Source organism: Anastrepha obliqua, chromosome 4 (genome assembly GCF_027943255.1).
Source record: "Anastrepha obliqua isolate idAnaObli1 chromosome 4, idAnaObli1_1.0, whole genome shotgun sequence".
Lineage (NCBI taxonomy): Eukaryota > Metazoa > Arthropoda > Insecta > Diptera > Tephritidae > Anastrepha > Anastrepha obliqua.
The window spans coordinates 46605372-46632715 of NC_072895.1; the positions used below are offsets into that span (position 1 = coordinate 46605372).

Sequence of the window (27344 nt, forward strand, 5' to 3'; positions counted from 1 at the left end):
CCGCCAGCCAACTCTCAGATCGCTCTCTCGACGCAGGAAATCAAAGGTCTGTCAATCACTAATCCTCCCGGTCTTACTATACGGCGGTGAGTCCTGGACATTGACGAACACCAACGGGGGTTTTTAGGAGTTTTCGCAAGATCTATGGTCTAATTTACGTTAATGATGCATACCGAATAAGATGGAACCACGAACTGTACGCCGACATCGACGTAGTGAAGCGATTTAAAATTCAGCAGCTGCGCTGGCTACGTCACGTTGAGCGAATGGACAATAACGCTCTAGCAATGAAGGCGCTATTTTCGAAATGTAATGGTGGGACTCGCAGAAAAGGACGTCCTCATTTACGTTGAAAAGATAAAATCTACGACGGTCTGATCGCCCTTGATCTTTCTATATGGGGTCAATGCGGTCAATGCAGAGGCGATTGAGGCAACATTTTGGTAGTGACCAAGACCAACCATCGGATGTAGTTGCCAGCTAAGTCTTTCATTTTATTAAAGCAAAAATCATTGAAAAATAGGTATTGAATGGTAGGCTTCTCATACATCAAAATATTTGTCTATTAAAAAAATTGTGTCTATAGAGTAATGGCAAAACCGCACTTGTTGCTTTCGCCGCCCATCTCAGTACCCGCACCAGCACTCAATGCCTCTTACACGTGCAACAAAATTTATAGCTACCCAATACCAAACAACCAATCCATTCGCCATGTCCTCAGAAGACATGATGATCCACTCGACCCTCCGGAGGTGTATAAAATTGATTTAATAAATGCAGCTGGAATGTTACGGGAAAGTGAGGGTAGATTTAAGCTGAAGGTGTCAATTTAAAACGTCACGAGTGTGTGTGATATACCTGTATGTATACACATACACATATATAACTGTCGCACTTTTTTAAGCGTATGCATGTCTATTTCTGTATTTGACAGTTGATACCCATCAATTGTGGTTATACAAAAGAAGACATAATTTTCAAACTGTCAATGCGCATCTCACAATTTCTATGGGTATTAGTTATACTCTGCCAGGAAGTCGAAGTAGGGACACATTTTTCTTGTTGTTTGTTTAACTTTACTTCAGCGGTCTTTCAATATAAAATGTGTATTTAGTATTTCAGCCATCACAATATACGTCACTCCGGTTGAAAGAGAATGGAAGGAAAATTTTAAATCTTTGATTAGCAGCAAACAAAAGCGATACGTGTCAAGTAATTCTTGAAAGTATTTATATGAAACTTGTTAGCTGAAAGTGTGTTGCAAATGTGGAAAGTTACTAAAACAGGACAACAGCTGTCATGTGGGTAGAATGCAATGGGCCGGAAATATAAAATCACATTGAATGTTGGTAAGCACTCAACAATAACTGAGTTAACCGAAGCTTCTGGTGAAAAGTAGGTCAGTTGTCTTCTTAGGAAACAAATGACATTTTCCTACTGCAGAACAAATAATCATAAATATTTTGCGTTTTTGTGCAGTTGGCAATAAAGTGGTGGGTCTGAAAATGTATACATTGTGATAGGCATTAGTTTCTAGTCATTAGTCATTAGTAATCAGGCACTTAAATAAATAGGGATTTCGCCAGAAATAGAGTTTGAGAGGATAAGCCAGCCTAGGCAACTACTTGAAAGAATTTATATTCGACGAATAACCAGAATGTTTACTGTTCTTAGTAAAGCAAAAATCGTGGAAAAATATAAGACAGTGGTTTTGTAGCTGTTTCAAAATAAGCCCAACTTACCATGTGGCTTAGCATGACTCTTCTTCTTAATTCGCTCGATAACCGCTTACGCGATTTTGGCCGAGTTTAGCAAAGCGCCCCAGTCGTTTCTTTCTCGTGCTAACCGACGCCAATTGGACACACCAAGTGAAGCCAAGTCCTTCTCCACCTGATCTTTCCAACGCAGAGGAGGTCTTCCTCTTCCTCTGCTACCACCAGCTGGCACCGAATCGAATACTTTCAGAGTCTGAGCGTTTGTGACCATTCGGATGACATGACCCAGTCAACAAAGTCGTTGGTTCTTTACTCGCTGCTCCATGTCTATGTCGTCGTAAAGCTCATACAGCTCATCGTTCCATCGTCTGCGATATTCGCCGTTGCCAACGTACAAAGGTCCAAAACTCTTACGCAGAATCTTTCTCTCGAACACCCCAAACGTCGCTTCATCGGATGTTGTCATCGTCCAAGCTTCTGCGCCATACGTCAGGACGGGCATGATGAGAGTCTTGTAGAGTGTTAGTTTTGTTCGTCGAGAGAGGATTTTACTACTCAGTTTCCTACTCAGCCTAAAGTAGCACTTGTTGGCAAGAGAGATTCCTCGTTGGATTCCAAGGCTGACATTGTTATCGGTGTTAATGGTGGTTCCTAAATAAACGAAGTCTTTTACAACCGCAAAATTATAACGGTCAACAGTGACGTGGGTGCCGATACGCGAGTGCGACGAGTTTTTGTTTGAAGACAGGAGGTACTTCGTTTTGTCCTCGTTCACCACCAGACCCATTAGCTTTGCCTCTTTATCCAGTTTGGATGAAGCCAGAACTAACAGCATGGTTGTTAAAGCCGATGATGTCAATATCATCGGCATACGCCAGCAATTAGCATGTCTAACCACATTAAATTTCTGTCCTTTCTTAGATTAAGTTACGAATTATTTAAACAATTGAATAATACTTGATATTATGTGAAGTACGGGTATGTGCATTTTAAAGTTATAACTTTACTCCATCTCTCAGGCAGCATAGGGATTCCTCTGACAAAAAATGGGTGTTATTTCGACTTGATCTATTCATTAAGCCAGTTTGCGATGCTCTCGTAAGAAGTGAACCACTCTCCAATGGGGTGCAATGTCTGGGGAATACGGCGGGTGGGGCAACATCGTGTGGCCTGGCGTTGTCATGCAGTAAAATCAGTTTGTCATGTCTACTGTCCCATTCCGGCCGCTTTTCTTTAAGAGCTTGATTCGAACGCATTAGCTGCAGTCGGTAACGATAGTCAGTGATGGTTTCAGATGATTTAAGGAGTTCTTAATAGATGACACCCTTCTGATCCCACCAGATGCACAACATAACCTTTGAAGCATGAATATTTTTTTTTCGTTGTCGATGGACCAGGTTCATCTGGCAGGCTCCAACATTTTCGTCGCTTAGGGATATCATAATAGATCCATTTTTTCATCGCGAGTGACGGTGCGATGCAGAAAACTTTTACTCTTCTGCCATTCAAGAAGCATCTCATACGCCGCTAAACGTCTGTATATATCTCTCTCCTTCAATAGATGCGGTACCCAGTTACCTGTTTCCCGGACCATTCCCATCGCGTGCAAACGTTTGCCGACAGTTGATCTGTCAACATAAAACTCTTTTGACATATCATCAAGGGTTCGACATGCGTCTGCATCCAATAATTGTTGTAGTTGAGTATCTTTGAGTTTTTTCGGTGCCCCTTTGCGATCTTTATCACTTACGTCGAAATTGCCAGTTTGGAAGCGACGTGGTGCGTGATTACCACAAATATTGATCAATATACGACACGTTTCAGCTGCACTTTTCTTTAAAAGGTAATAAGGAAGCATGACTCCCCGCAAATGCTGTTTTTCGGGACGAACGTAGACATTTTTTACGGCAGATAAAAAAGGATATTTACGCTTCAAACGAATGTCAACTATCGAGATCGATTGAGCGATCGAGACCTCACATATACATCTTCAAATCACCAGTATATTGCAATAATCTTTGATGATCGGCTTGCTTCTTTTCGTCCGGAATGTACACACCTCTAGCAGAGTCGACGTTATACCCAAAGCAACGATGCTCGTCACGGAACCAAAGAACACTCAATTGAGCCGTATTGTACATGCGGTGTTTTATTTTTGTTTTGTCAGACGCCACCTTTGCAAGTAGAAGACTTTCCATACTTCATAAGATCTAAGCACTTGAAGTGAAAATGTCATCAGTTCGTTTCAGTATCTTATTGGGCAGGTCGCTCCAGTAAGAAATTCGAGGGCCTAGGGTTGGCTAATTTCTTTTCTCATATAAAATTTATAGTACAGAGCGTTCAGTGTTGTATATAATATATTTTTTACTTGGAAAATGATATAAAGTATAGCCATGGAAACAAGGGCTGTCACCTGTCTGCTTTTGAAGCCAACAGAAAACTTTTGGGGTTCCAAAGTTGGACATTTTGCAATGGAAAGAAAATAAAATGTTATATTATAACCGAACCCGCAATTCAACTTAATTCAAAAATTTTTCATATCCGGAGGTCCAATTTTCACTTTTTCACTTGTTACTTAAATACCGATAGTTACCAGACATTTTTAAAAATTTGTGAAATTTTTACTCACCTTGTCATAGTCCGCCTCGTTCTTGGTCTGCGATGGATTGAGTAATGCCTGATTACACATAGTACCATGGCCGAGTAGATCGTCAGCGTTGATGGCGCTACCGGTTCCACCACTCCCCGCACTGCCATCACCGCCGCCATTCTGTTGACTACACCGACGCAACGGACGTGAACGGCGCAACTTTATGCAAAAGAACAGACTACTTTCCTTCTCGCCACCTCCGCCGCCACTATCTCCAGCTGCAGCAAGAGCAGTGCCAGCACCGCTCAGCTGTGTGTCTACTGCTGCATGCGTCTCATCGTCATCGTGACTAGTGGATGACATCAAAGTGCTCGGTGAGCAGCCCATTTTTGTTAAGCTCTCCAAGAACTGGTGCAATGACAAAGTCAAATGGAAGTGCAGCGGATGCCAATTAACCGCTCTTCTTAGTGCGTCGTCTATTTCAGTTGCACTTTACGCTATTTGTCAGTGTGCGCGCGGGCGTTTGCGATATGCAGCATTTACTCCTCTGCTGCATTGATTAATTAAGAACCAATTTTGTGTATGAATTGCATGCATGCAAACATATTTATTTTGGCGTCTTTTGAAATGTTCATGTGCGTTCCTTTCTTCTTTTGCTTACAAATTAATCAGTCAAATTAGTTGCGGCATATTTTTTATAGTGGTGAACAGCAGCGATGCTTATATTTTTTCTTAAAATTCGTGACCACGCACCAGGCATATCATACCTCTCTCAAATCCTTTTTTTTTGTTTTTTTTTGCTAGTATTTTATTACTTTTTTCTACTACCTTTTTCCACTATCTCTTTCCAACGCCTGTTTCCCTTTTCAATTTAAATTTTTCTCGTAAACCATTCATTCAATTCGGTATGCTTTCGTGGTTTTCCACTGCATATTCTCTGCTTTGTTGGTTTGCGCTTGACTGCTGACTGTTGCCGTTGTTGAACTGCAATAAAATAAAAAAATAGGAAAAAATCCATTATTATTTGAGTTTGTCATTGCGGAAATGTAAATGATTGCAGTTTATTGTTTGCATGGTTGTGGTTGACTTGCGGTTTGTTGACCACCGCAACAGGAGTGGTAATGGTTGTGTGGCCAGAGGCAAGTAAGGTCCAAAAGGACAATAAGCTTAATGGAGCTTATGGGAATAATATGCACACACATACATGCATATGTATAGGAGTATTTAAATGTACTTTTGCAGGAAAAGTAAAAAATTTTAAAATAAATGTTTAGTGTCAGCCAAGCATCAGATATGTATGAACATTAAGGTGGCAAACCCTTCGATTGTTCCAATAAACTCAGAGATTTTCAATGTGGTGGACAATAGTGAATGTGCATGCAAACTTTTACCAATTCACTCGCTTTTGCTACATTTCATAGAAAAATCCTGTTCTAAGCTAGAATTCCATACCTAATCACTGCGTTAAAGAACTACATCACAGGATATTATTTACAAGTTTTAACCCAATATTGGTTTTTCTCTTAATTTTAACAATATTTTATGAAAATATAGTTATTTTCTTACAAGAATCATATAAAGCCGAGTTTCAAACTTTGTGCAATTTTAAAAATATTCTTAAAGCTTTCATCAAAGTCTCACAATTTTTTATCCGTAATAAAGTAATATATTTGATTTATTTGCTGTACGTACAATAATCTAACTCGAAATGTTGTGCAAGTCCCACTATGAAGCTTGCAGGGATTACTGACTCTATTTTCATTAAAATTATTTAAAATGAAGAAGTCAATATATTTTTTTCAAAATTGGCATACAGTCTATTCATACACTAAAATATTACCATTTTTTTTTATTTTAATCATTTAAAATGGCGGATGTATACTTAATTCTTCCAGGAAGGTCGCAGCGGGGCTTCTCAATCGGTGGGCATTGTAGCATCGGCGTCAGTGGCCTGAATACAAGAAACCAAAAACCTGTTTATCTATGTCCTAATTTCTATATGAATTAAAAAAAATGAGGGGGAAAAAAATTCGCGAAATAAAATGCTTCAAAAAAAAAGAGAATTTTGGGGCGAATTTTCTTACTAACTCTTTTTGCTTCGAAAAAATTATGTTTCCGAAAAATTTTCGAAAACTTGTAAATTCACATAGAAAGTAATATCATAAAAACGATGTGTGCAAAATTTCAGGGAGATCGGTCTATAACTTTTCAAACTATCGTGTACGCCAATTCGAAGAATATAGTTTTGAGAAAAAACAAGTCTAAAGTTTGAATACATAACTACGAGGAGTGTTCAAAAAGTATCGCGAATTTTGTGTTTTTTCAAAAACTATTTATTTATTCATAAATATCATAAGATATTATTTACTTATACCAACGTTTTTTCCAATCTTCGAAGTACTACAAAAAATCATTTTTTTTATCTTGTTCAGCTCCTCCTTCGATGCCATCTTTATCCCATCAATCGTAGAGTAGCGTCGCCCTTTCATGGGCCTCTTCAGTTTGGCATCATTATATAAATATATAATTGGGTGTTTGGCCGAGCTCCTCCTCCTATTTGTGGTGTGCATCTTGATGTTGTTGCACAAATGGAGGGACCTCAGCTTCAAGCTGACTCCGAACGGCTGTTATTTTTTATGAGGAGCTTTTTCATAGCAGAAATACACTCGGAGTTTTGCCATTGCCTGCTGAGGGGCGACCGTTATTAGAAAAATGTTTTTCTTAATTTTGGTGTTCACCGAGATTCGAACCTACGTTCTCTCTGTGAATTCCGAATGGTAATCACGCACCAACCCATTCGGCTACGGCGGCCGCCGGCATCATTAGTGTGTTGTTTTCGGCCAAAAAGTCGCGCAGAAGCAACGATATGTGAGCAGAGACGTTACCGGCATGCAAGAGCCAATTTTTGTTCTTCCACAAATCCGGGCGATTCTGGCGATGTGCTTTGCGCAATTGCGCATAACTTGCAGGTAACATTACTTATTGACCGTTTTACCTTGTGGCAAGAACTCATGATGCACAACGCCCCTGCAATCGAAGAAAACGGTAAGCAAAACTTTTACATTCGACCGAACTTGGCGTGCTTCTTTCCGTCTTGGTTCGTGCGGCAGCTTCCATTGAGATGATTAAGCTTTGGTTTCCACGTCATAACTATAAATCCACGATTCGGCACCAGTTAGGATCATCTAGAGCAAATTTGGATCGTTACGGACAGAGTCAATATCTCATTTGCAATGTTCATGCGATGCTGCTTTTGGTCGAAATTGAGCAGTTTTGGTACGAATTTTGCGGCGACCCGTCTCATGCCCAAATCATTGAAAAAAATCGAATGGCATGAGCCTATCGATATGTTTAGGTCCTCAGCAACTTTTCCAACGGTGGTTTGACGATGTGCCTATACCATTTTCTTCACTTCATCAATTTTTTCGTCTGTTGTTGAAGTGCTCGGGCGTCCTGCACGCTTTTCGTCGTTCACATCTTTTCGGCCTTCTGAGAACATTTTGTACCACCGATAAAAGTTGCTTTGGTCCACAGTAGCTTCTCCGTATGACACAGTCAATATTCGGAATGCATCCGCGCACTAAATTTTGTTTTTCACAAAAAATTTGATCCATCTTTTTGAATAGGTAAAAATCGAAGATGAGCCGAAGCACGAGCAAGCAAAGCAGCTGCCAACAGTTAACCGAACATTTAAAATGGCCGAACTCTTCAGCATGAGTGAGAGACATGAGTACCAACACATCGCCACAAAAAAATCGAAATTCGAATATACTTAACCTGCGAAAATTCAAAACTCGCGATAAATTTTGAACACACCTCGTATACCTCTCCCAGCGCTCGAACGCAAAGAATATAGTCGCCACGGTTGACGATGTATAATATAAGAAATACTTAAATTAACGTTCTAAAAATTTTTTGACATATTCTTAAAAGATTATCTTAACATTTTATAAAAAAATTTTTTTTTGTTTCGAAATTTTACAGGTATCTGTCCATTTAAGAGGTTGTGTTTTCCAAAAATTTTAAAAGAAACATTTGTAAAGAAAATTTAGAAAAGAAAATGTAATTTTATTCCCGAAAAAAATTTTTTTAAAACATATATTGGGTTGTAAAAACGAAAAAAAAGTTTTTAAGTGGTTAAAAAGAACCGAAAAAACTCGATCAAATATTTAATAATATTAAATATTTAAATAAATCCCAAAGTTATTATTATTTTTTTTTTCAATATTTATTCAGTCTCAGCTGGTAATAAAAAATTAGCAAAACAATTAAAAAAAGTTTTTAAAGAAATTTTAAAAGGAACCGGAAAAAGTCGCTGAAAAAATTTCCCACATTTAATGAAGCTCAGAAAGTGTCTAATATTTTTTTCAGAAGTTATTCAGTTTACCCTTAAGCCCACAAATACACAAATTTTTTGGAGAATTAATGAAGACATCCAAAATACTTGGATGATCGGCATGGAACCGCGCAGTTATTTTCTAGGTTTTGTAAAAAATACTTGACTTATCGAATTTTCTATTTTTGAAAAAGCTAAGTACTGGCACGGTTTTAAAGAGTTTTCCAATAAGAGGTGTTATTTTGATATTCAAAGAAAAATGCTATTTTTTAATAAATATAAATGATCGGATGTTTATTTCATATGAGAGTAATGTATGCTGTTAATAGTGGAAACTAACATTAGGCAAATGACCATTCTTACGGGACAATATCCTGTTCATGAAATTTTCCATAACCGAATTGAAAAGTTGCTGCTCTTTGTCCTCGATAGCCTCACGAATTCCATCTTTGAGGACTTGAATGGACCCTGGGCTGTCGTTATGCCTCTTTGCAGGTATTCTCTATCGCAAATTTATATAGCCTGGATCAGCATTTGAAAACTGGTACAAAGTAATCGAATTTTGGAAATTCGGCCCAAATATGTGAGCGCCATTTTCTCCTCTTCCATTTTAGATCCCAACGACTGATATTTGGGATATAAACACTAACAGAATAGAGAAGGCAGATCTTCTTATCAGCATACTATGTGCCAGGTAGTTTTCATTCTCCATTTATACCGGAGTTATTACACCAGTTTTCTAGATTTTTTAGGCTTGCAACTTTCTGTTTAAACTAAAAAAATACTTGAGCACCACTATAAAAAAGCTTAAAAACTTTGTTAGAACTTCTTAGGAATTTTATAATTATTGGTTGGACTGAGGAATGATTGAAGTACTTTTTAGTACCTCACAGACATTTGTAGAGCTTTCATAGAAGCACCTATTGAATGTTAAACTTCACAGAAAAAGTTGAATTATCTTTCCATATCAATACATATTTTCTTAAAATTTCATAGAAGTCTTCAAGAAAATTCTAAAAACTCACGAAGTCCTCTAAAAATTAGGTAGAATCTAGATAAAGCGCATGGAATACTTTTAAAACTTCCTAGAATCTTAAAACAAATTCATAAAACATACTAGAAATTTGATAAAGATTTTATTTTCATAAAACCACTCAGTTCTTGCGATCTCGAGTATGAAATCTAAAAAAGAAGTCCTAAAAAGCGCCTGCATTTTTGTAGCGCCAAATAATATAATGGTCAAAAGAAAATCATATATTGAAGAAAATAAAATAACCTAAAAGTCGAGTGAACAAAATAAATGAGCAAAAGTTAAAGCAAATAAAGCAACTTATTTGTTAGCGTAAAAAAGAATAACACAAAATTACATGATCGAACTTTTTTACATAGAAGAAGACGCCTAGCATCGTCAACAAAAAATGCCAAAAATCGACAGTAATTTGTAGTCAGTTGAAAATTGCTCTTCGTTAATTTAAAATTCAATGAGCTTTAAAACTGCGTAACCAGAATTATTTTAAGAAGTCTGGTTAGTTTTGATAAAAATTGGAAAAAAATTTGAAAAATTTGTGTTCCACTATTTTTTTTTTGTTTTTTGCTTTTGTTGTGTAGGGCAGATCGCCTCCGCGTGGTGCACCCTGGGTAGCGCTAAATGATCTGCGGCCTCAACGGCCTCCTGAACGATGACGACCCCCCCTCGCTTTTTCGGATTTGGACAAATTCTTTTCACTACTTTTTTCGACATTTTCTGACCCCTGTGCTGGTAGTCGCGGCATTCTGTTACCTGAGTATGCTGAGGTGAAACTCAGCAGAAATGGCTGATGGGCTAATGACGTGACTGCCCCCGTCCCGTTAAAACCCTGGCAGGCCTCGGAGTACGTTCCAAATCCGTAGCCATTGGGTTGGCGGTGTAGGTGCGGTTGAGACGACTCCCGTCTTTGTGTCCGGTCTGGCTCTGAACGCATGCCCCATAAGGACATGCGTCAACCCTCGCATGGCCTCCCTGCTATGGCACAGACAACCATGGGACCATTTAAGGACGACTACACACTACGGGTTTGGATAGCGGCTTCGAGTGGGGACCCAACAACAACAACAATGAACAATAACAATAAAAAAAACACAAACACAACAACAACAAACAACAACAACACAATAACCCTGCAGAAAACTTCAGGGGGTAGCGGGAGTTCGGAACCGAACCCCAAAACCACCTCTCTCAGGACTGGAGGAGGGAAATCACCTCCCAAAAAACCTGCGCCCCGGGGGGTAGTCTCTAGTGGGGGTAAGTCGTCGGAACCGACGAGTAGGGCAGTGACCAAGGGGGACACCGGGGGAAAGTCGGAACCGACTTTCTCCACAAATTCGGGGGTTAAAGGTGGGAACCCACCTTTAATAGGTAGCGGATCACAGACGGAACCGTCTGCGACTCCTGGAGCAGTGGCGCTGGATGGGGTAGCCAGCACCAGCAAAGGGCTTTCACCTAGTTTTCCGGGGACTTCGGGGGTATCTCTTCGAGGACCCCCCGTTAAGCCTAAACGGCAGCCTGGCCAGAGTAAGCGGTCCTTCTCTGACCTTCGTATGGCTACCAGGATCCTGGAGCGCTACGGTGGCCAGAATGACCCTCAGTTATCTGAGAGGCATTCTCAGACGCTCGAGTGGGCCAGGAAGGTGGTCAGAGGAGCAGAGGAGGGCAGCGGAAAGGGAGTGGAAGCGAGCGCTCCACACCCGGGCTCGGGAGTAAAAAGGCAACGCTCCCAGGAGGAGGACGTCTCCAAAGAGAAGAGACCCAAGATTGGTGGTGGCCCACCAAAATCGTTTAGCGAAGTCGCTAAGCAGGCGGGCTCCATCATTCTCGGGGTGATGGACAGCGGTAGAGAAGACGGCGCTATCTCTAGGGAGGAGTGGAAGAGGGTAGCGTCCGCCATCTCTGCCGTATTCATGAAGGTGGTGAGGGAAAACCCTGGACCACCTCCAAGCTGTGAAAGTGCCGGATGGCACTACGGTTCCTACAAGAGAATCGTCTGCGCTGACGAACGGTCAGCTTTGATGTATAGGGCGGCAGTAGCCTTGGTGGGAGAGGTATGGGAGGGAGCCAAGCTGAAGGTAGTGGACAGAAGGGATCTACCTGTGCGTCCGCGGGCACGTGTCTGGCTCCCCTCCGAACCCTCTGCTTCGAAGGAGATGGAGGAAATCCTCCGCTACTGTAACCCCAAACTTCCCACGCACAACTGGAGGGTGGTTAAGGTGGAGAAGACTGAGGGATCCTATCGGCAAGCGCTGATTCTGCTGAATGCAGAGTCTCTCAGTCCTCTTGCTGAAGCAAAGGGGATCATCAACTATGGCTTCGAGAAGGTAGTCCTTAAGGTCTACCATACCGATGCCAGAGGAGATGCCCCCGCACATCCGGAAGTGCTGGGAGAAGCAAGGCCCACAGTAGAGGAAGCTCCTGTGGACATGGAGGTAGATTCCGTCACGTCGGAGGGTGACAATGCTTATGACGTCCGCTCTTTACCGGGGTCCGTCATAAGCATCGGGTCGTTCTTCGACAGGGCGGAGGAGGAGAGGCTTCTGGCCTCGGAGAGCGAGGACGCCGTCCTGGAGGTGATGGAGAGGATCCTGGAGGATGAATATTCTTCAGATAAATCTTCAACACTCTAAGGCGGCGTCCGCCAACCTACTTATCCACCTTGAGCAAGGTGGAGCTGATATAGTCCTGATTCAGGAGCCGTGGCTGAGCAGCAACGGCATTTCTGGGCTCAGGACGAAAAGCTACAAACTGGTGGCGTATAGCAGGACAGGTAAACCAAGATCCTGTATACTCATCAGGAGGGAACTTAACGCATTTATTTTGCCTAATTTCAGCAATGAAGACATTGTGACGGTGAGTCTGGAGGGCCCGGCTGGAAAGCTATGGCTGATGTCCGTATATATGGCACACGATGACGAGGTGGAACCACCTCCGGCGCTGCTTAGGGAAACCCTGGCTGAAGCAAAACGCAGGAAAATCGGCGTTATCATAGGCACTGACGCGAACTCCCATCACACCTGCTGGGGAAGTTCTAACATCAATGCACGAGGTGAGTCACTTTTTGATTATATTTTAAACGAGGACTTGTTTATATGTAACAGGGGTAAGGACCCCACTTTTATTACCGCAGCCAGAGAAGAGGTGCTTGACCTTACTCTGGCTTCTTCCTCACTGATAAACCAAATCTCTGATTGGAGGGTGCTAAACACTCATTCCTTCTCGGACCATAGGTACATTCAGTTCTCTCTCACTCAAACTCGTCCAATAAGATCCCCCTACAGGAACCTGAGGAGGACGGACTGGGATGCATATTATAGAAATTTGCTGAGCTTACTCCCCAAGGCACCGGGAGGAAATCTAGATCTATCGGAAGAAACGATCGACGAACTGGTGGAAACTTTCACCTCAGCTTGCAACACGGCCCTGGAAACTTCTTGTCCAATAACAGTTTTTCCCAGGAAGGAAAAACCGCCCTGGTGGACAACGGAGCTATCTGAGCTTAGGGCCTCATGCAGACGCCTTTTTAACAGGGCTAAAAGAATTAGGTCTCCCTCGGGATGGGAGCTGTATAAAGCAGGGCTAGGAATATACAAGTCCGAAATTAGAAATGCTAAGAAGGACTCCTGGAGAAGCTTCTGCGAAAGCGTAGAGGGCTGCCATGAGTCCTCCAGGTTTAGACGAGTACTCACGAAGAGTTCCGCTCCCTTGGGGTACCTAAGAGACGAATCGGGGCGTTGGGCGATGAGCGGCGAGGAGTCACTGAAGTTACTTCTCGACGCCCATTTTCCGACGAGCCCAGCACCTAGCAGCACCGGCCTGGAGAGCACTTCAACTTGCATTCCGGACCGGGGCTGGTTGCTGGATAAGCGTCGCCTGGCTTGGGCCATTGACTCCTTTAAGCCCTTCAAGTCTCCTGGTCCTGACGGCATCATTCCTGCCCAACTACAGAAATCTGTGGAGGTATCATGCCGTTGGTTGAGCCCCATCTATGCGAGCTGCGTAGCCAGGGGCTACATACCAAGATCATGGAGGGCCGTGAGGGTTGTCTTTATACCCAAGGCAGGAAAGAGCTCGCACGTCTCCCCTAAGGACTTCAGACCAATTAGTCTCTCATCTTTCTTACTGAAAACCCTTGAGAGACTGATTGACCTGCACATAAGAAGCGAAATTCCTCGGGGCCGACTGTCGCATACTCAACATGCTTATTGCAAGGGTAGATCGGTGGAATCTGCCCTACATACAATCGTGGAAGAAATCGAAGAATCTCTTCTTCAGAAGGAGTTTGCGGTAGGCGCCTTCCTCGACATCGAGGGGGCTTTTAACAACGTCCTTCCGGAGGCAATTACCAGGTCTCTAGGTAAACTAGGGGTCGAAACCGACCTTATAAGACTTATCCACAAAATGCTTAGCGACAGAACTGTCACGGCAGAGTGGGGCGGTATCTCCATCCACCGCCTTTTTAACAGGGCTAAAAGAATTAGGTCTCCCTCGGGATGGGAGCTGTATAAAGCAGGGCTAGGAATATACAAGTCCGAAATTAGAAAGGCTAAGAAGGACTCCTGGAGAAGCTTCTGCGAAAGCGTAGAGGGCTGCCATGAGTCCTCCAGGTTTAGACGAGTACTCACGAAGAGTTCCGCTCCCTTGGGGTACCTAAGAGACGAATCGGGGCGTTGGGCGATGAGCGGCGAGGAGTCACTGAAGTTACTTCTCGACGCCCATTTTCCGACGAGCCCAGCACCTAGCAGCACCGGCCTGGAGAGCACTTCAACTTGCATTCCGGACCGGGGCTGGTTGCTGGATAAGCGTCGCCTGGCTTGGGCCATTGACTCCTTTAAGCCCTTCAAGTCTCCTGGTCCTGACGGCATCATTCCTGCCCAACTACAGAAATCTGTGGAGGTATCATGCCGTTGGTTGAGCCCCATCTATGCGAGCTGCGTAGCCAGGGGCTACATACCAAGATCATGGAGGGCCGTGAGGGTTGTCTTTATACCCAAGGCAGGAAAGAGCTCGCACGTCTCCCCTAAGGACTTCAGACCAATTAGTCTCTCATCTTTCTTACTGAAAACCCTTGAGAGACTGATTGACCTGCACATAAGAAGCGAAATTCCTCGGGGCCGACTGTCGCATACTCAACATGCTTATTGCAAGGGTAGATCGGTGGAATCTGCCCTACATACAATCGTGGAAGAAATCGAAGAATCTCTTCTTCAGAAGGAGTTTGCGGTAGGCGCCTTCCTCGACATCGAGGGGGCTTTTAACAACGTCCTTCCGGAGGCAATTACCAGGTCTCTAGGTAAACTAGGGGTCGAAACCGACCTTATAAGACTTATCCACAAAATGCTTAGCGACAGAACTGTCACGGCAGAGTGGGGCGGTATCTCCATCCACCGGCAGGTGAGTAGAGGCACTCCGCAAGGTGGGGTTCTCTCACCATTCCTCTGGGTGGTTGTGCTAAATGATCTGTTGGAGGAGCTGGTGAAGGGAGGCTGCAGGGTAATTGCCTACGCGGATGACGTGGCACTAATTGTTAGAGGAAAATTTTTGGATACTCTGTACAACTTGATGCAGGGATATCTGAATGCAGTTGTTAGATGGGCAACGGATTGTGGCCTGTCGGTGAATCCTCTTAAGACGGAGCTCGTCCTATTTACGAGGAAATATAAAATACCCAGAGCTCAACTTCCCTCAATAGGGGGCGCTCCTCTGATGCTTTCTGACAAAGTGAAGTACCTTGGTATTATCCTTGACAGCAAGCTTACATGGAAGCCCAATATTGAGGAAAGGGTGAGGAAGGCAACAATCGCCTTGTATGGGTGCAAGGGCGCAATTGGCAAAAGATGGGGCCTCTCGCCTCGAGTTATTTTCTGGCTGTATAATACCATTGTAAAGCCTATCTTGTTATATGGAGTCATAGTCTGGTGGAACTCACTAGAGAAGACGACATTGGTGAAGAAGCTGGAAAGAGTTCAGAGGTCGGCACTCATTGGAATCAGTGGGGCGCTTCGAACGACTCCTACTCTGGCGCTCAACGCAATGTTAAATGTGGTACCTGTAGATATCGCAGGCAGAACTGCCGCAACACGTACCGCAATCAGACTGAGGGGCTGGAGCTATAAGCTCAATCTCCCTTATGGGCACTCAAGCATCCTCAGAAACTTTGAGTTCATCCCTCTGTCAACAGACCAGTGTATACCCTCATTTAGTCCGACCGGAACATTCACCACTCACATCCCGTCAAGGGAAGAGTGGACGGGGGGCTACACTTGGGGGCAGGGCCTGGTGAACCTGTTCACGGATGGATCGAAGTTGGAAGGAAAGGTTGGCGGAGGAGTCTTTTGCGAAGGGCTCCCCATCAGACTTAAATTCAGGCTACCAGACCACTACAGTGTGTTCGAGGCAGAGGTAGCCGCAATCAAGGAGGCAGCTGATTGGCTGCTCAAATGTGTACTAACAGTCAAGAAGGTAAATATTTACTCCGATAGCCAAGCGGCAATAAGGGCCCTCGGGTCTATGACGGTGCATTCGGAATTGGTCAAGGAATGCTTGACCTCACTTTCGACTGCGTCCGAATTCTTTGACATCAGCCTCATCTGGGTTCCCGGTCACAGCGACATTGCGGGAAACTGTGAGGCGGATGAGCTGGCTAGACAAGGGACATGTGAGGTGATTTCCCCGCGGAGGGAGAAAATTGGAATCCCCCTGACTACCTGCGGTCTGCTCCTGGAAAGATGGGCATCGCGCAAACTCAGCGAGCGCTGGGAAAATGCACAAACGTGCAAAGTTGCGAAATCCTTCTGGCCACGTGTGGACCGAAGGCGCTCGGGTGAGCTTCTGAGGCTGACAAAATATCAGCTCTCCAATCTAGTGGGTTCTCTCACAGGACACAATGCGCGAGGAATGCATGCTGTGAGACTTGGAATCGTCTCGAGTCCTTTCTGTGCTGGATGTATGGAGGATGAGGTGGAATCATCTCAGCACCTTCTCCTTAGCTGCCCTGCCCTGGCGGGGCTAAGATTCAAGCATCTTGGGTCTTACTTCTTTGCCACGCCTGCTGAGATAGCTGGCGCTGACATTAAAAATCTGATGAGTTTCATCAGCAGCATTAAGCGGTTGACGCAAACATAGTCATCGTTCATAATCCGCACGCTCCTAACCTTCCCATCACCACCTCTCCCCGCCCTCTCCCTGCACCTCATCGGTCCTTCCCCTCTCCTCACTTCCTTGACAATGGTATCACAAAGGACGAATTTCTCTTCGTCCAAGTGTGCCCACTCCCGGGGCAACCATACTAACCTAACCTAACCACCTAACCTGCTTTTGTTGTAGAATGAGCTATAGTTTAGAAAAACGTTGAGGTGTGTTTACAATTTTGCATCGAAATGTGTATGAGAAAAAATCAGACATGCAATTTAGTAAATGTATATGAGAAAAAATCATTGGAGTTCAAATTTGTAGTTGTTAGGGCAATAATAACTCTTTCAGGCCCATGGCCCAAGTATTCGTGGAAAATTTAAAATGTTTTGTATGGTAGGTAGGTAGGTAAGTTGGCAAGAGTACCCCAGGTAAACTTCAAATAGCACTTATATACGTGCGATTTTGACACCATAATGTGGACCAACGCCTGTGAAAAGAGTAAAAGAAAAAACCGTCTACAGCCATCCAGTGCTGTTGATGTAGTGGAGGAGAGAAAAGGGATCTAGGCTGGAGAATTTCTTCAAGTCATCCCCAAAGGGCACGCTTAGGAATCTCAAGCGCCTAACCGCCAGAGCCGGACATTTGCAGAGAAAATGTTGAACAGTCTCTTTCTCTGCAGGATCCCCACAGCTTCTGCAATAAGGGTTGTACGGAATTCCAAGCTTCTCCAAGCATGAGTACCGATCACCCAGTGACCAGTGAACACCGCAATGAGTTTGGAAATTGAATGGTGGGGGATTCTCATCACCTTAAGCGTTCTATTTCTATCGTATTGGGACCATAGTGTTTTCGAAATAGCGAACGATGAGACAGACCTCCATCTGTCTTGCGATTTTTCTAGAAAGAAATTGTGTAGTTTCCCTTTAACGACGGCCACCGATGTCTGAGAAGGGGACAGCTGGAACCAGTTCTGCTAACCACTTTCTGGCAATCTCATCGGAAATTTCATTTCCTTCCCCAGGAACCCAGATAAGGGAAACGTTTCCTGCACGTTCGAGACGTTTGAGTTCCTCCTTACCTTCAAAAAATATTAATGTCTCCCTGCTTGGAAAACGTTGCTTGTTTTCGGCAGTTTAAAGGGGACCGAAATGCTGGCTGATTTAGAGTAAACCCCCGCTTCCCCTACATACTCCATTTTGGATCCGTCAGTGAAAACAGAGGTACCTATATCCGTGCCGACTCTCCCCTCCTTCCAGTCTTACTTGCTCGGAAAGATAGCCCTAGCACAGCCCTCAAAGCACAGTTTGCGGATGGAGAGATCAGTGCGAAGAACAGAGAAGAAAGGGGAGATCTGCTTCAAGATGCTAATATGTCCGACCGGAGATTGTCTCCAGACGCCAAGCTTTTTCAACCTGATGAGCTCTGAGCAGCAATGGATTTAACCTGCAGATCTGCAGGAAGTAAGTGCAGAATAACGTTGAGCGCTGCAGTGGGACAAGTTCTACAAGCACCAGTTATGCCCACGCATGCAGTTGTCTGCACTCTCTCTAGTTTAGTGGTGTTGTAGGCCTTCTGAAGAGCTCCCCACCAAACTAGGCAACCGTATGTCAAAATTGGCAGAACCACTAAGTTGTACATCCAAAGTACGACACGTGGCTTGAGACCCCATTTTTTGCCGAACATAGATTTACGGATAGATTTGTTTTATATGAGTCTAAAACAAAATTAGTCATCCCATTTAGTTTTTAGATAACTTTTTTAGAAAATACATGATCTTTACGCACACCATTGCTTGTCTGTTTTTCCCAAGTGTCTAATATGATTGACGTACGACACCATTTGCAAAAATTGTAAAATTTCAAAAGGATGATTTATTTCGCGCCAACTTACTGTGTACGTAATAAATAAATATATCAATAAAGTGTATTAAGAAAACAAGTATTTTATTTGCGAGTAAACAGTACAAAAGAAGTATATAAAACGAGTTATGTGCACATTTTCCGTAAAAAATGTACACCTGAATTCCGCGCAAAAAATTTCCTTAATAAAAACTTTGTTAAAGAAACCCTACTCAAAAGTTATAGGTGACTTCCTGGACGTCTTCATCCTCGCAATTTAACTCTCAAATTTATCTTACTTTACTCTACTTGTTTTTATTTCATTAACTAACTCAACTAAACTGAAACGTGACATTTTTATCAAATTTCAAAAGAACTAAAAAGCCTAAGGTGAGAGCAGCAGAAAGGCGAGAAATGCAACAAAAAACCCTATTGTGTGGCATAAACTATGTAGTGACCCGAAATGAATGCCTGAATTGAACAAAATGTATTGGGCGAAGAACAAATTTAAAGGTTAACTAAAGAACATGGCTAATAAAAAATAAAGACATGTGTTGTGCTTCAATTGGCATGGGATGGAGATAGATGGAAAAAGTATTATAAATAAGCAAGTAAATAAGAAAAGCAAAACAAATACCCAACTGCTGCAGGCTAACTTGGGTGGGTGGGAGAAGAGTTGCTCTGCAGCATAATAAACACCTGGCAAACTAACACATGCACAAACAGGAGTAGGCAAGGCAAAAAGTGGATTCTGTCAAGCTGTCGCACCTAAGCAGTAGTACTCGTCGAGCTGCACGCACACATACGCATACTCAAATGTACGCTTACCCAACGAATAAAAGTTTACGAACTTAAAAAGAATATAAAGCAGATCGGCACAGAGGTACAGGAATATATAGTGCCTTAAATAACTATGGCATTGAGACAATTTCTGCAAATTTATTTGTTTTTTTATTAATTTTTTGAATCAAAATATTCAATATTTAAAGTTTAAAACTTTGTGCAAAAGCAGGAATTTTTCATTAAAATCTCAAATTCTTCAATCAGAATTTCCGTAAAAACTTTTAGCACATAGTTTTATAGCAAGGATGATAGATTTTCCAGCTTCGGCCATCAACTATGGTGGAAACCAAAGTTGTGCGAGTAACTTCGCCTGCCACGTCACAGGAGTACTCGCCAGCCGAATTCTGCCCGCTCATTTTACACGTATTCACACATTCGTCCAATCAGTCATTATTCAAACGGCAGCATGGACGGAGGTTGTTTGTTTTTTTTTTATCATTTATCACCAACACAATCTCATTTTTTTTTAGTAAATAAACCGATTCATAACTCCTGCTATGTCAGCCCATCAACTGATTCTGTCAAATTTACCGAGAGCCAGTTAGCAGTCTGATATTGGCCACACCTATAAACATATTTTTTCCCAATGGTTTTATAGCCCATTGAATTTTGATATTGCCCATTGAATTGATATATTGAATAAGTGAAGATGCTCAAAAATAGCGTTGGTCGAAAATTCAACCAATAAAAATGCTCTCAATCTCACGATCTGAGATATAAGTTTGTATGGAAGGTGCTACGCCCCCTTATCCAGTACCTACAATTTTTCACCATAAGACAGGTATTGGCAATGTGTGTAACTGTATCAAATTTCATTATCTTAGCTTTTGTGGTTCCGCAGAAAAGCGATTTGGAAATTTCAGTCAAATGAGAGGTGCCACGTCCCCTTTTCCAATACCTGCCACTTTTCACCATAAGTACGGTAAACATAATTTATGCAACAGTGCCGGGAATCAGTCTCCTAACTTAAAATATATATTGGTGTCAGATGCTCGGCCACCAGATATCGCGGTTAACATTTCTGCACTAAAGGAAGTTACATATTTCCTAAAATTTGCGTTCGCATGTTTCGTTGAAATCGGGCGAACGGTACACTCAAAAAAGAGGCTTAATTATTTAGGCTCGACATTTTTTTATATGGAAGAAAACACTCTAAAATTTAATGGGCCATACAACTGCATACCGGAAAGAAAATTTTCTCAAGTGTATTTCTCGTACATTGACAACCACAACTAGTTCGAATTTCTTCTTCTTTTCACTCAAGCCATTGGTTAATTTTATTCAGCAAATTCCGAGACAGTGTGTATTGGCATCCGCTGCACCTCGCTTGAGACAATTCGGTACTAGTACTAAATTGAGAGATGAGAGCTGGTTCATTCTTGATAAAGACTTGAATCAGTGTTAAGACTAACAAATCATTTAATGAGAAACAAAACTATATTCCTTTCACTACTGAGTCGTTCTCAATAGGCGATGGTATGGAGTAATAATATACACTTCAAGTGGGTTCACGTTCGATATTACCAGACTTATAAAATATTTGATTAAATTAATTAATCAAATTAAATTTTTAAATTTATTATCTATATTTAATCAATTTGATAAAAAAAAGAAATTTGTTTGCCTTTTGTGTTATTAAATTATGGGGTCTAGAATTCTCAAAAAATCGATTTTTCCTATCCTAAATTTTTGAGCTCTAGAGCACCGGGACCACTTAATGGAGAGTCCATTACTATCTTCCCAAGCCCTAGACCTCATTGTTTGATCTGCTATTAAACTAAAAGTAAATTTTATGGATTATACATTGGCCTTAAACGATATTCACCGAGAGTTTATTATCACCTTTACAAACTCTTGCCTCTCAGCTGCCTCAAGGGGCCCTTGTTAATCTAGTACGATTTTGTTCTGTACGATTTTGTTCTGTACGATTTTGTTCTGTACGATTTTGTTCAGACTTGCGCCCTTATGTATAGGTACTTCGCAAGCCGCTGACTATCTCTTCACTTGCTCACTTAAAGCCCTTGATATAACACTCCGCCAAAACAGCTATTTTACTAAGCCTACCTTTTGATGATGACAACGACCACGGCTGATGGTCTAGCCATTCTAAAAAGAGTATAAGAAGCTTTTCCTAAAACAGACAACTCGACGAGTTGATATTTGCCTGTTTTGGTACGCGGGTGGTATTTCATTTCCCACCTACCCTATATGTCTGACTCATGCTAGATGTGAAATATTTGCATTTAATTTGACAGATGAGAAATTTTTTGGATTTAATTTGACAGATGAGAACTCGCTTGGAATTGGCTAAATCGTATCATTCTTTTACTATATTAAGGGAGGCCTCTTATCAGTCGGCTTCAAAAAATCTATTTGTTTTTACACAAAAAGCACTTTTTTCAATAATTAATTGTGCCTTCATTTTCGATATTTTTATACAAGAGTAGTCTATCATATGCGGGAAAGCCTTCTGAATAAGACATAATTTTTCTTTTGTGTTTCAGGTGAAAACTACGACCGCAACCTTACACGCCGTTTTACTTGCTCGCAAAGAGAAGCTGTGCGAGATCCCTCATATGTCCGCCATTTTGTTTATTATTTATGTTAAAAAATTGTTTATTACTCTTCAATCATGCCTTCAAATAAATGCAAAAGATTATTCCTGTGTGTCGCTTTTTTCGCCTCGAAAAAAAATTGAGAAAAAAACACCTTTTTTTGAAGCCACTAATAAGAGGCCCCCTTAATTGTTCTACTGGTTCAGTTTAAGCCCATAGGTTGGCTACTGAAAGCGCTCATGGGTGGGTTTGATTGATATAAAGTGAGGGCAGTTGGTAGAAGTGAAGTTTAACTAGCCTCCCATCTGGATATTCTCTTTCCTTCGCTTTCTAGCTCGAACGACAGCTTCTCCACACTAAATTTTGTCAAATTTTCGTTAAGAAGATTGGTTAACTGTATACTGTTCAGTTCAGTTAAGAGTATGGCTGAAAGTTCCGTAATTTTGTCGGGAAAATAAAAAAATTATTGGAATAGAATAATTGGAGGTTTGTACTTCGCGACCCAAAGGTCTTTTGTGTCCCTTGTCTTACTTAATTGGCTGCATTTCAGGTGGATGCGAAGAGTCACGCCCGCTTACCTAAATCAATTTTTATGCACACCATCACAGAAGAAGGTGACTCTACTCATTACCAGAAAGCCTTCGGAAAGGCGCTGGAAGGCATTGCAATGGTTAAATTGAAGACCCACATTGTAACACTACAAGGCAAAGGTCTCATATCCGACTTAGACACAACTGAGGAGTTACTCGAAGCAATCACAGAGCAGGCGCAAGTAAGAAAGCCGGATAAAACAGCCATCAAAAGTGTCCGGACTTCATTTGGAGGCACTCAGTCTGTCTACATTGCACTCCAGGCTGAAGATGCTAAGAAGGTACTAGCGCTTGGATCTCTCAAGGTAGGCTGGGTACGGTCTCGGCTAACGGAGATTATATCATGCGCTGAAAAACGAAGCTCGCGACAAAAATGGAAGAGACTTGCTTTCAACGCCGAGAGCTTCCAATTGATTTGGAGAAATGTCAGTGTCTCCCGCACTGCGGCGGAGGATGTGGCGGAACAGATTTCCGAAGACATGAAAGAGGCGTGTGATGCAGCCATGCCAAGATGCATATTCAACAACAAAAGAAACCCCGTCTATTGGTGGACACAGGAGGTATCCAGTATAGGTTAAGCCTGTAATAAAGCGCGAAGGAAAGCGCAAAGAGCAAGACATCGTCCAACATGGTCAGTGCTGCACGGCGAATACTGTGAACGCAAGTTTGGAGCTGAAAACAGCTATTAAGCGGAGCAAAACTCGATGCTTTGAGGAAAAGCGAAACAACGTTGACAATGATCCCTGGGGCCTTACCTACAAAATGGTAATGCGGAAAGTGAAAGGACCGTGAGCACTGCAACCTACTTGCCACATTCTGCTCAGCCAAGTGGTAATGGAGCTTTTCCCCCAACAGGAGGAAACTAGTGATCGTCATCAATTGCTGACTGACATCGACTATATTCCGCCAGTTACAACAAAAGAAGTCTTAAGCACGTTGAGGCGTATAAAAGACAACAAAGCAACAGGCCCAGACGGCATTCCTAACATCGCCTTTAAGGCAGCAGCGCAGGCGACGCCAGAAATTTTCGCGACTATGTATGAAGCATGCCTTAATGAAGGGACCTTCCCGCACAGATGGAAGGAAATTGCAACGACTAGTGCTGTTACTCAAAGCAGGTAAGCAACCAAATCAGTCCTCGACATACAGACCCCTGTGTATGCTCGACACGATGGGTAAAGTGCTTGAGCGCATCATTTGTGACCGGCTGCAAAGCTATCTGGAATGCCCAACCGGCCTATCTGACAAACAATTTGGCTTCAGAGAAGCTAGATCGACTGTGGACGCTATTAGAACGGTGACAAATATAGCGCGCGACGCCATTAGGACACACACGAATGAAGTTCTGTGCAATTGTCACGCTAGACGTCAAAAATGCGTTCAATTCGGCGAGGTGGTCACACATTTTGCTGTCTCTAAGAAAGTTCCAAAGCCCTGGATATCTAATACGCATAATACGAATCTACTTTAGGGATAGAATATTTTAGTATGATACAGATGACGGTCTAAAGACATATAAAGTCACTGGTGCCATCCCTCAGGGATCAGTTCTTGGACCCTCTCTGTGGAATGCCATGTACGATGGAGTACTTAGCTTAAAATTGCCGGATAAAGCAACAGTGGTAGGCTATGCCGATGACATCGCTCTCGTGATCACGGTCAAGAAGCTAGACTACCTGCAGGAGAAGTGTAATGATGCAGCAGCTAGGGTTCAACTATGGCTTTCTTCAGCGGGGCTGAAGTTGGCCGTACAAAAAACAGTCAGCGGTGCTCTTACAAGAATTCTTCCAAACATAGGCGGACCGCAAGGCACCAGAAAGCACCTCCCGGCAAGTGTGGCGGATTCAGTCATCTTATATGCTGCTCCTAGATGGGCAGGAGCTAAGCCATCGCATGTTAGACCAGTAGCTCAAGTGCACCGACGAAATGCACTAAGAGTCGCGTCCTCATACAAGACCGTTCCAGACGACGCGGTTTGCGTCATCGCTGGAAAGTTACCAATAGAAAAAGTTGTGCAGGAAATGGGTCAACTTTATGACAGGCAAGAAGAAAAGCCCACAACTGAAGCAAAAATGCAGAACGTCTGCATTCGTTAGAAAAATGGCAAAGCAGATGGGACTCGTCTGTTAACGGACGTTGGACCTATAGACATATCTCCAAAATTAGCCAATGGGTGACCAGAAGGCACGGTGACGTAGACCAGTATTTAACCTAAGTATTGAGCGGTCACGGATGTTTCTTGAAGTACCTCCATCGTTTTCACATGGAAGATACTTCGTTCTGTCCAAGTTGCAACAATGCAATAGAAAGCGCTGAGCACGTGTTCTTCTACTGCGATCGTTTCAACGAAGAACGCCGAACGCTTGAGTTAATCTTGGGTGAACAGCTGAGCGCAGACAGCTTAATCAATAACATGTGTTGGAACACAGTTTAAAGTTTTGCAAAGAGGACAATGCTGCACCTGCAACGCGCGAAGTGTCAGCGCAAAACGCAGAGAAAAGCAAATCAGCCCTCGATAGGAGGTGGACTGTCTACGAACTGACGACAAATAACAGACGGTCGAGTCATCTGCTCACGACGGCATAAGACGGTTTAATATTACCGCAACATCTACTTTGCTGCAGATGCAAAAGAAACCTCGATAGCGTATAACATCCATACGCCCATGTGAGAGGAACCTGAGAGCATGTCACACATACCACTGGTATGACGGCACTGAGACATTAGAATACGAGCCTATAGCATGAAGCTGGCTACAAATATGGTGGACCTAGACGTGGGCGAATAGTATTGGTCCATTTAATGGACATCGTTCCGGGCCTTCTCGAAGTAATGCAAGGTAGTTCCGGGAAGGCAGTCTCCCCAGAAGAGGAGGAGGGATTGTTTTAATGGCTACACCATTCGACGCAGTTGACGACGGTCGCTATAAGTGCGAAGGCATTTTGAACACTACCTCACCCACCAAAAAAAAATGGTTATGGATTTTATGAACGATCTTGATGTAATGGCCAAAATGTTTGGTGTCCTTTTGCTGGCTATACTCCCCGAATTTAAAGGAGCTAATGGTGAATGGTTCCAAGAGACCCGATAGTTCTTATATTTGGTATTTGTGTTGTTTTTTTTGCGCGAAGAGAAATGTTTAGTGACATTTACCATTTTCCATTTAAACACAAATGCTTATCGCAACAAAAATACGGATGTTGGATGTTACTACATATATTCTAGAGGGACCTGGCAAGTTTGGACAATTTATTTTTTTATATGGCGCCACATAAAAATATGCTTTCGTTATATTGAGAAATACACAAAATTGCCAACAAAAATAAATTTTTCTTTTTAAATCAACGCCAGTTTTGAGCTGCCTCAAACTTGCACTTGTAATATCAAACATTGATGGGCCATAAAACGAGACAATCGATTTTTTTTTAAATCTCTGTGTTTATCTTAAGTGTGAAATTTTTGATGGATATTTAAATTTAAATTGAACTTTTTTGATAAATATTTTAGATTACATCTTTTTTTGTTTATTAGATTTATTTACTTATGAAAGTTTTAATTTCCACGAAGTTTCAAACTGAAATCTATATGACTTTTGTACGGAAAGGACAACATTTCCAAAAACAAAAAAAGTGTTAAAATTAAATAAGAAACAAATAACTTGTCGCTCTGCCAAGGTTTCTCGTATAAAAGGTACTGTATATTATTTAAAGGGTGTTAAATTTCAAGGGCCGATGTTGGATGTGAACCACACCTAAACGTCAACGACACCAATGGGCTTCTTTCTTTGGGGTTATTTGAAAGGAAAGGTGTACGTCGATAAGCAAGCAACAATTCAAGAGCTAAAGGATGAGATAATTCGGCACATTAACGGCATAGAACCTCAATTATGCCGCAGCGTCACCGAAAATTTGGACCATCGGATGGAGGTGTGCCGCCGAGGCCGCGACGGCTGTTTGGCCGATATTTTGCTCCATACGTAATTGAGCCATACCAATATTATCATAATAAAGAGAAGTGACAACAATTTCCAAAAAAAAAATTTTATTTTATTCAAAATCAACATCGGCCCTTTAAACTTAACCACCCTTTAGATAAATTTTTGGAAAATGTTTGGATGGGAAACAATACTACCATTATTGGGTTTTATTTTTTCCAGAAAGTGTTTTGTTATTTATTTCATTGGCAATACAAATTTACAGTAAAATGCGCCACCCAAATACCGCATATCACTTGTGAAGCTGTTTCACAATTTTTCCTATTTTCGCGTGAATAGACACAAATACGCTACGCAAGCTTCAATTGTACAAAGAGCCAATTAAGGTTTTTATATGCCACTTGAAATAAAGCTCTTCTGAAAATTCACGTATTTAGCTCGTGGAATTCATAACTTTTGAAAATAATTATTACACAAAAAGAAAAATTAATACAATAAATATTTGAACAATTGCGATATACAATCATTGAAACTCAACAAAGGTACACATTTTTGTTTATTCCGATTGAAAGCAGTCAAGGGGATGAATGACAAATGCATTCACTACCACACCTTCATACATAGCAACTTACTTATGTCAAGAATTGTATATATAAAATGTATATACGCTTGACTGTTACCCTTTCCCTGGTTTCGGACCTTCATTATTTACGCACACTAGTAAACGTCAACAGTTGTTTACCTACCCACACGTGCATACTCGTATGTGTTTTTACAAATTG

General features: G+C 42.2%; 2 protein-coding genes across 3 annotated transcripts in view; one reads left to right on the top strand and one right to left on the bottom strand.

The window, feature by feature from the left end:
• LOC129243487 (high affinity cAMP-specific and IBMX-insensitive 3',5'-cyclic phosphodiesterase 8) overlaps window positions 1–27344 on the bottom strand; it is a 421728-nt gene that overhangs the window by 202697 nt on the left and 191687 nt on the right. For both annotated transcript variants that reach the window (XM_054880534.1, XM_054880535.1), the window contains one exon: window positions 4345–5289. In XM_054880534.1, the coding sequence (XP_054736509.1) occupies window positions 4345–4692 (348 nt within the window). In that variant the 5' untranslated portion in view covers window positions 4693–5289. The remainder of the gene's footprint in view (window positions 1–4344; window positions 5290–27344) is intronic.
• Window positions 11159–12250, top strand: LOC129244118 (uncharacterized; the record flags this gene model as incomplete). The annotated part of the gene is made up of 1 exon (XM_054881733.1): window positions 11159–12250. A coding segment is annotated over exon 1 (1032 nt), but the record flags the coding sequence as incomplete, so codon positions are not given.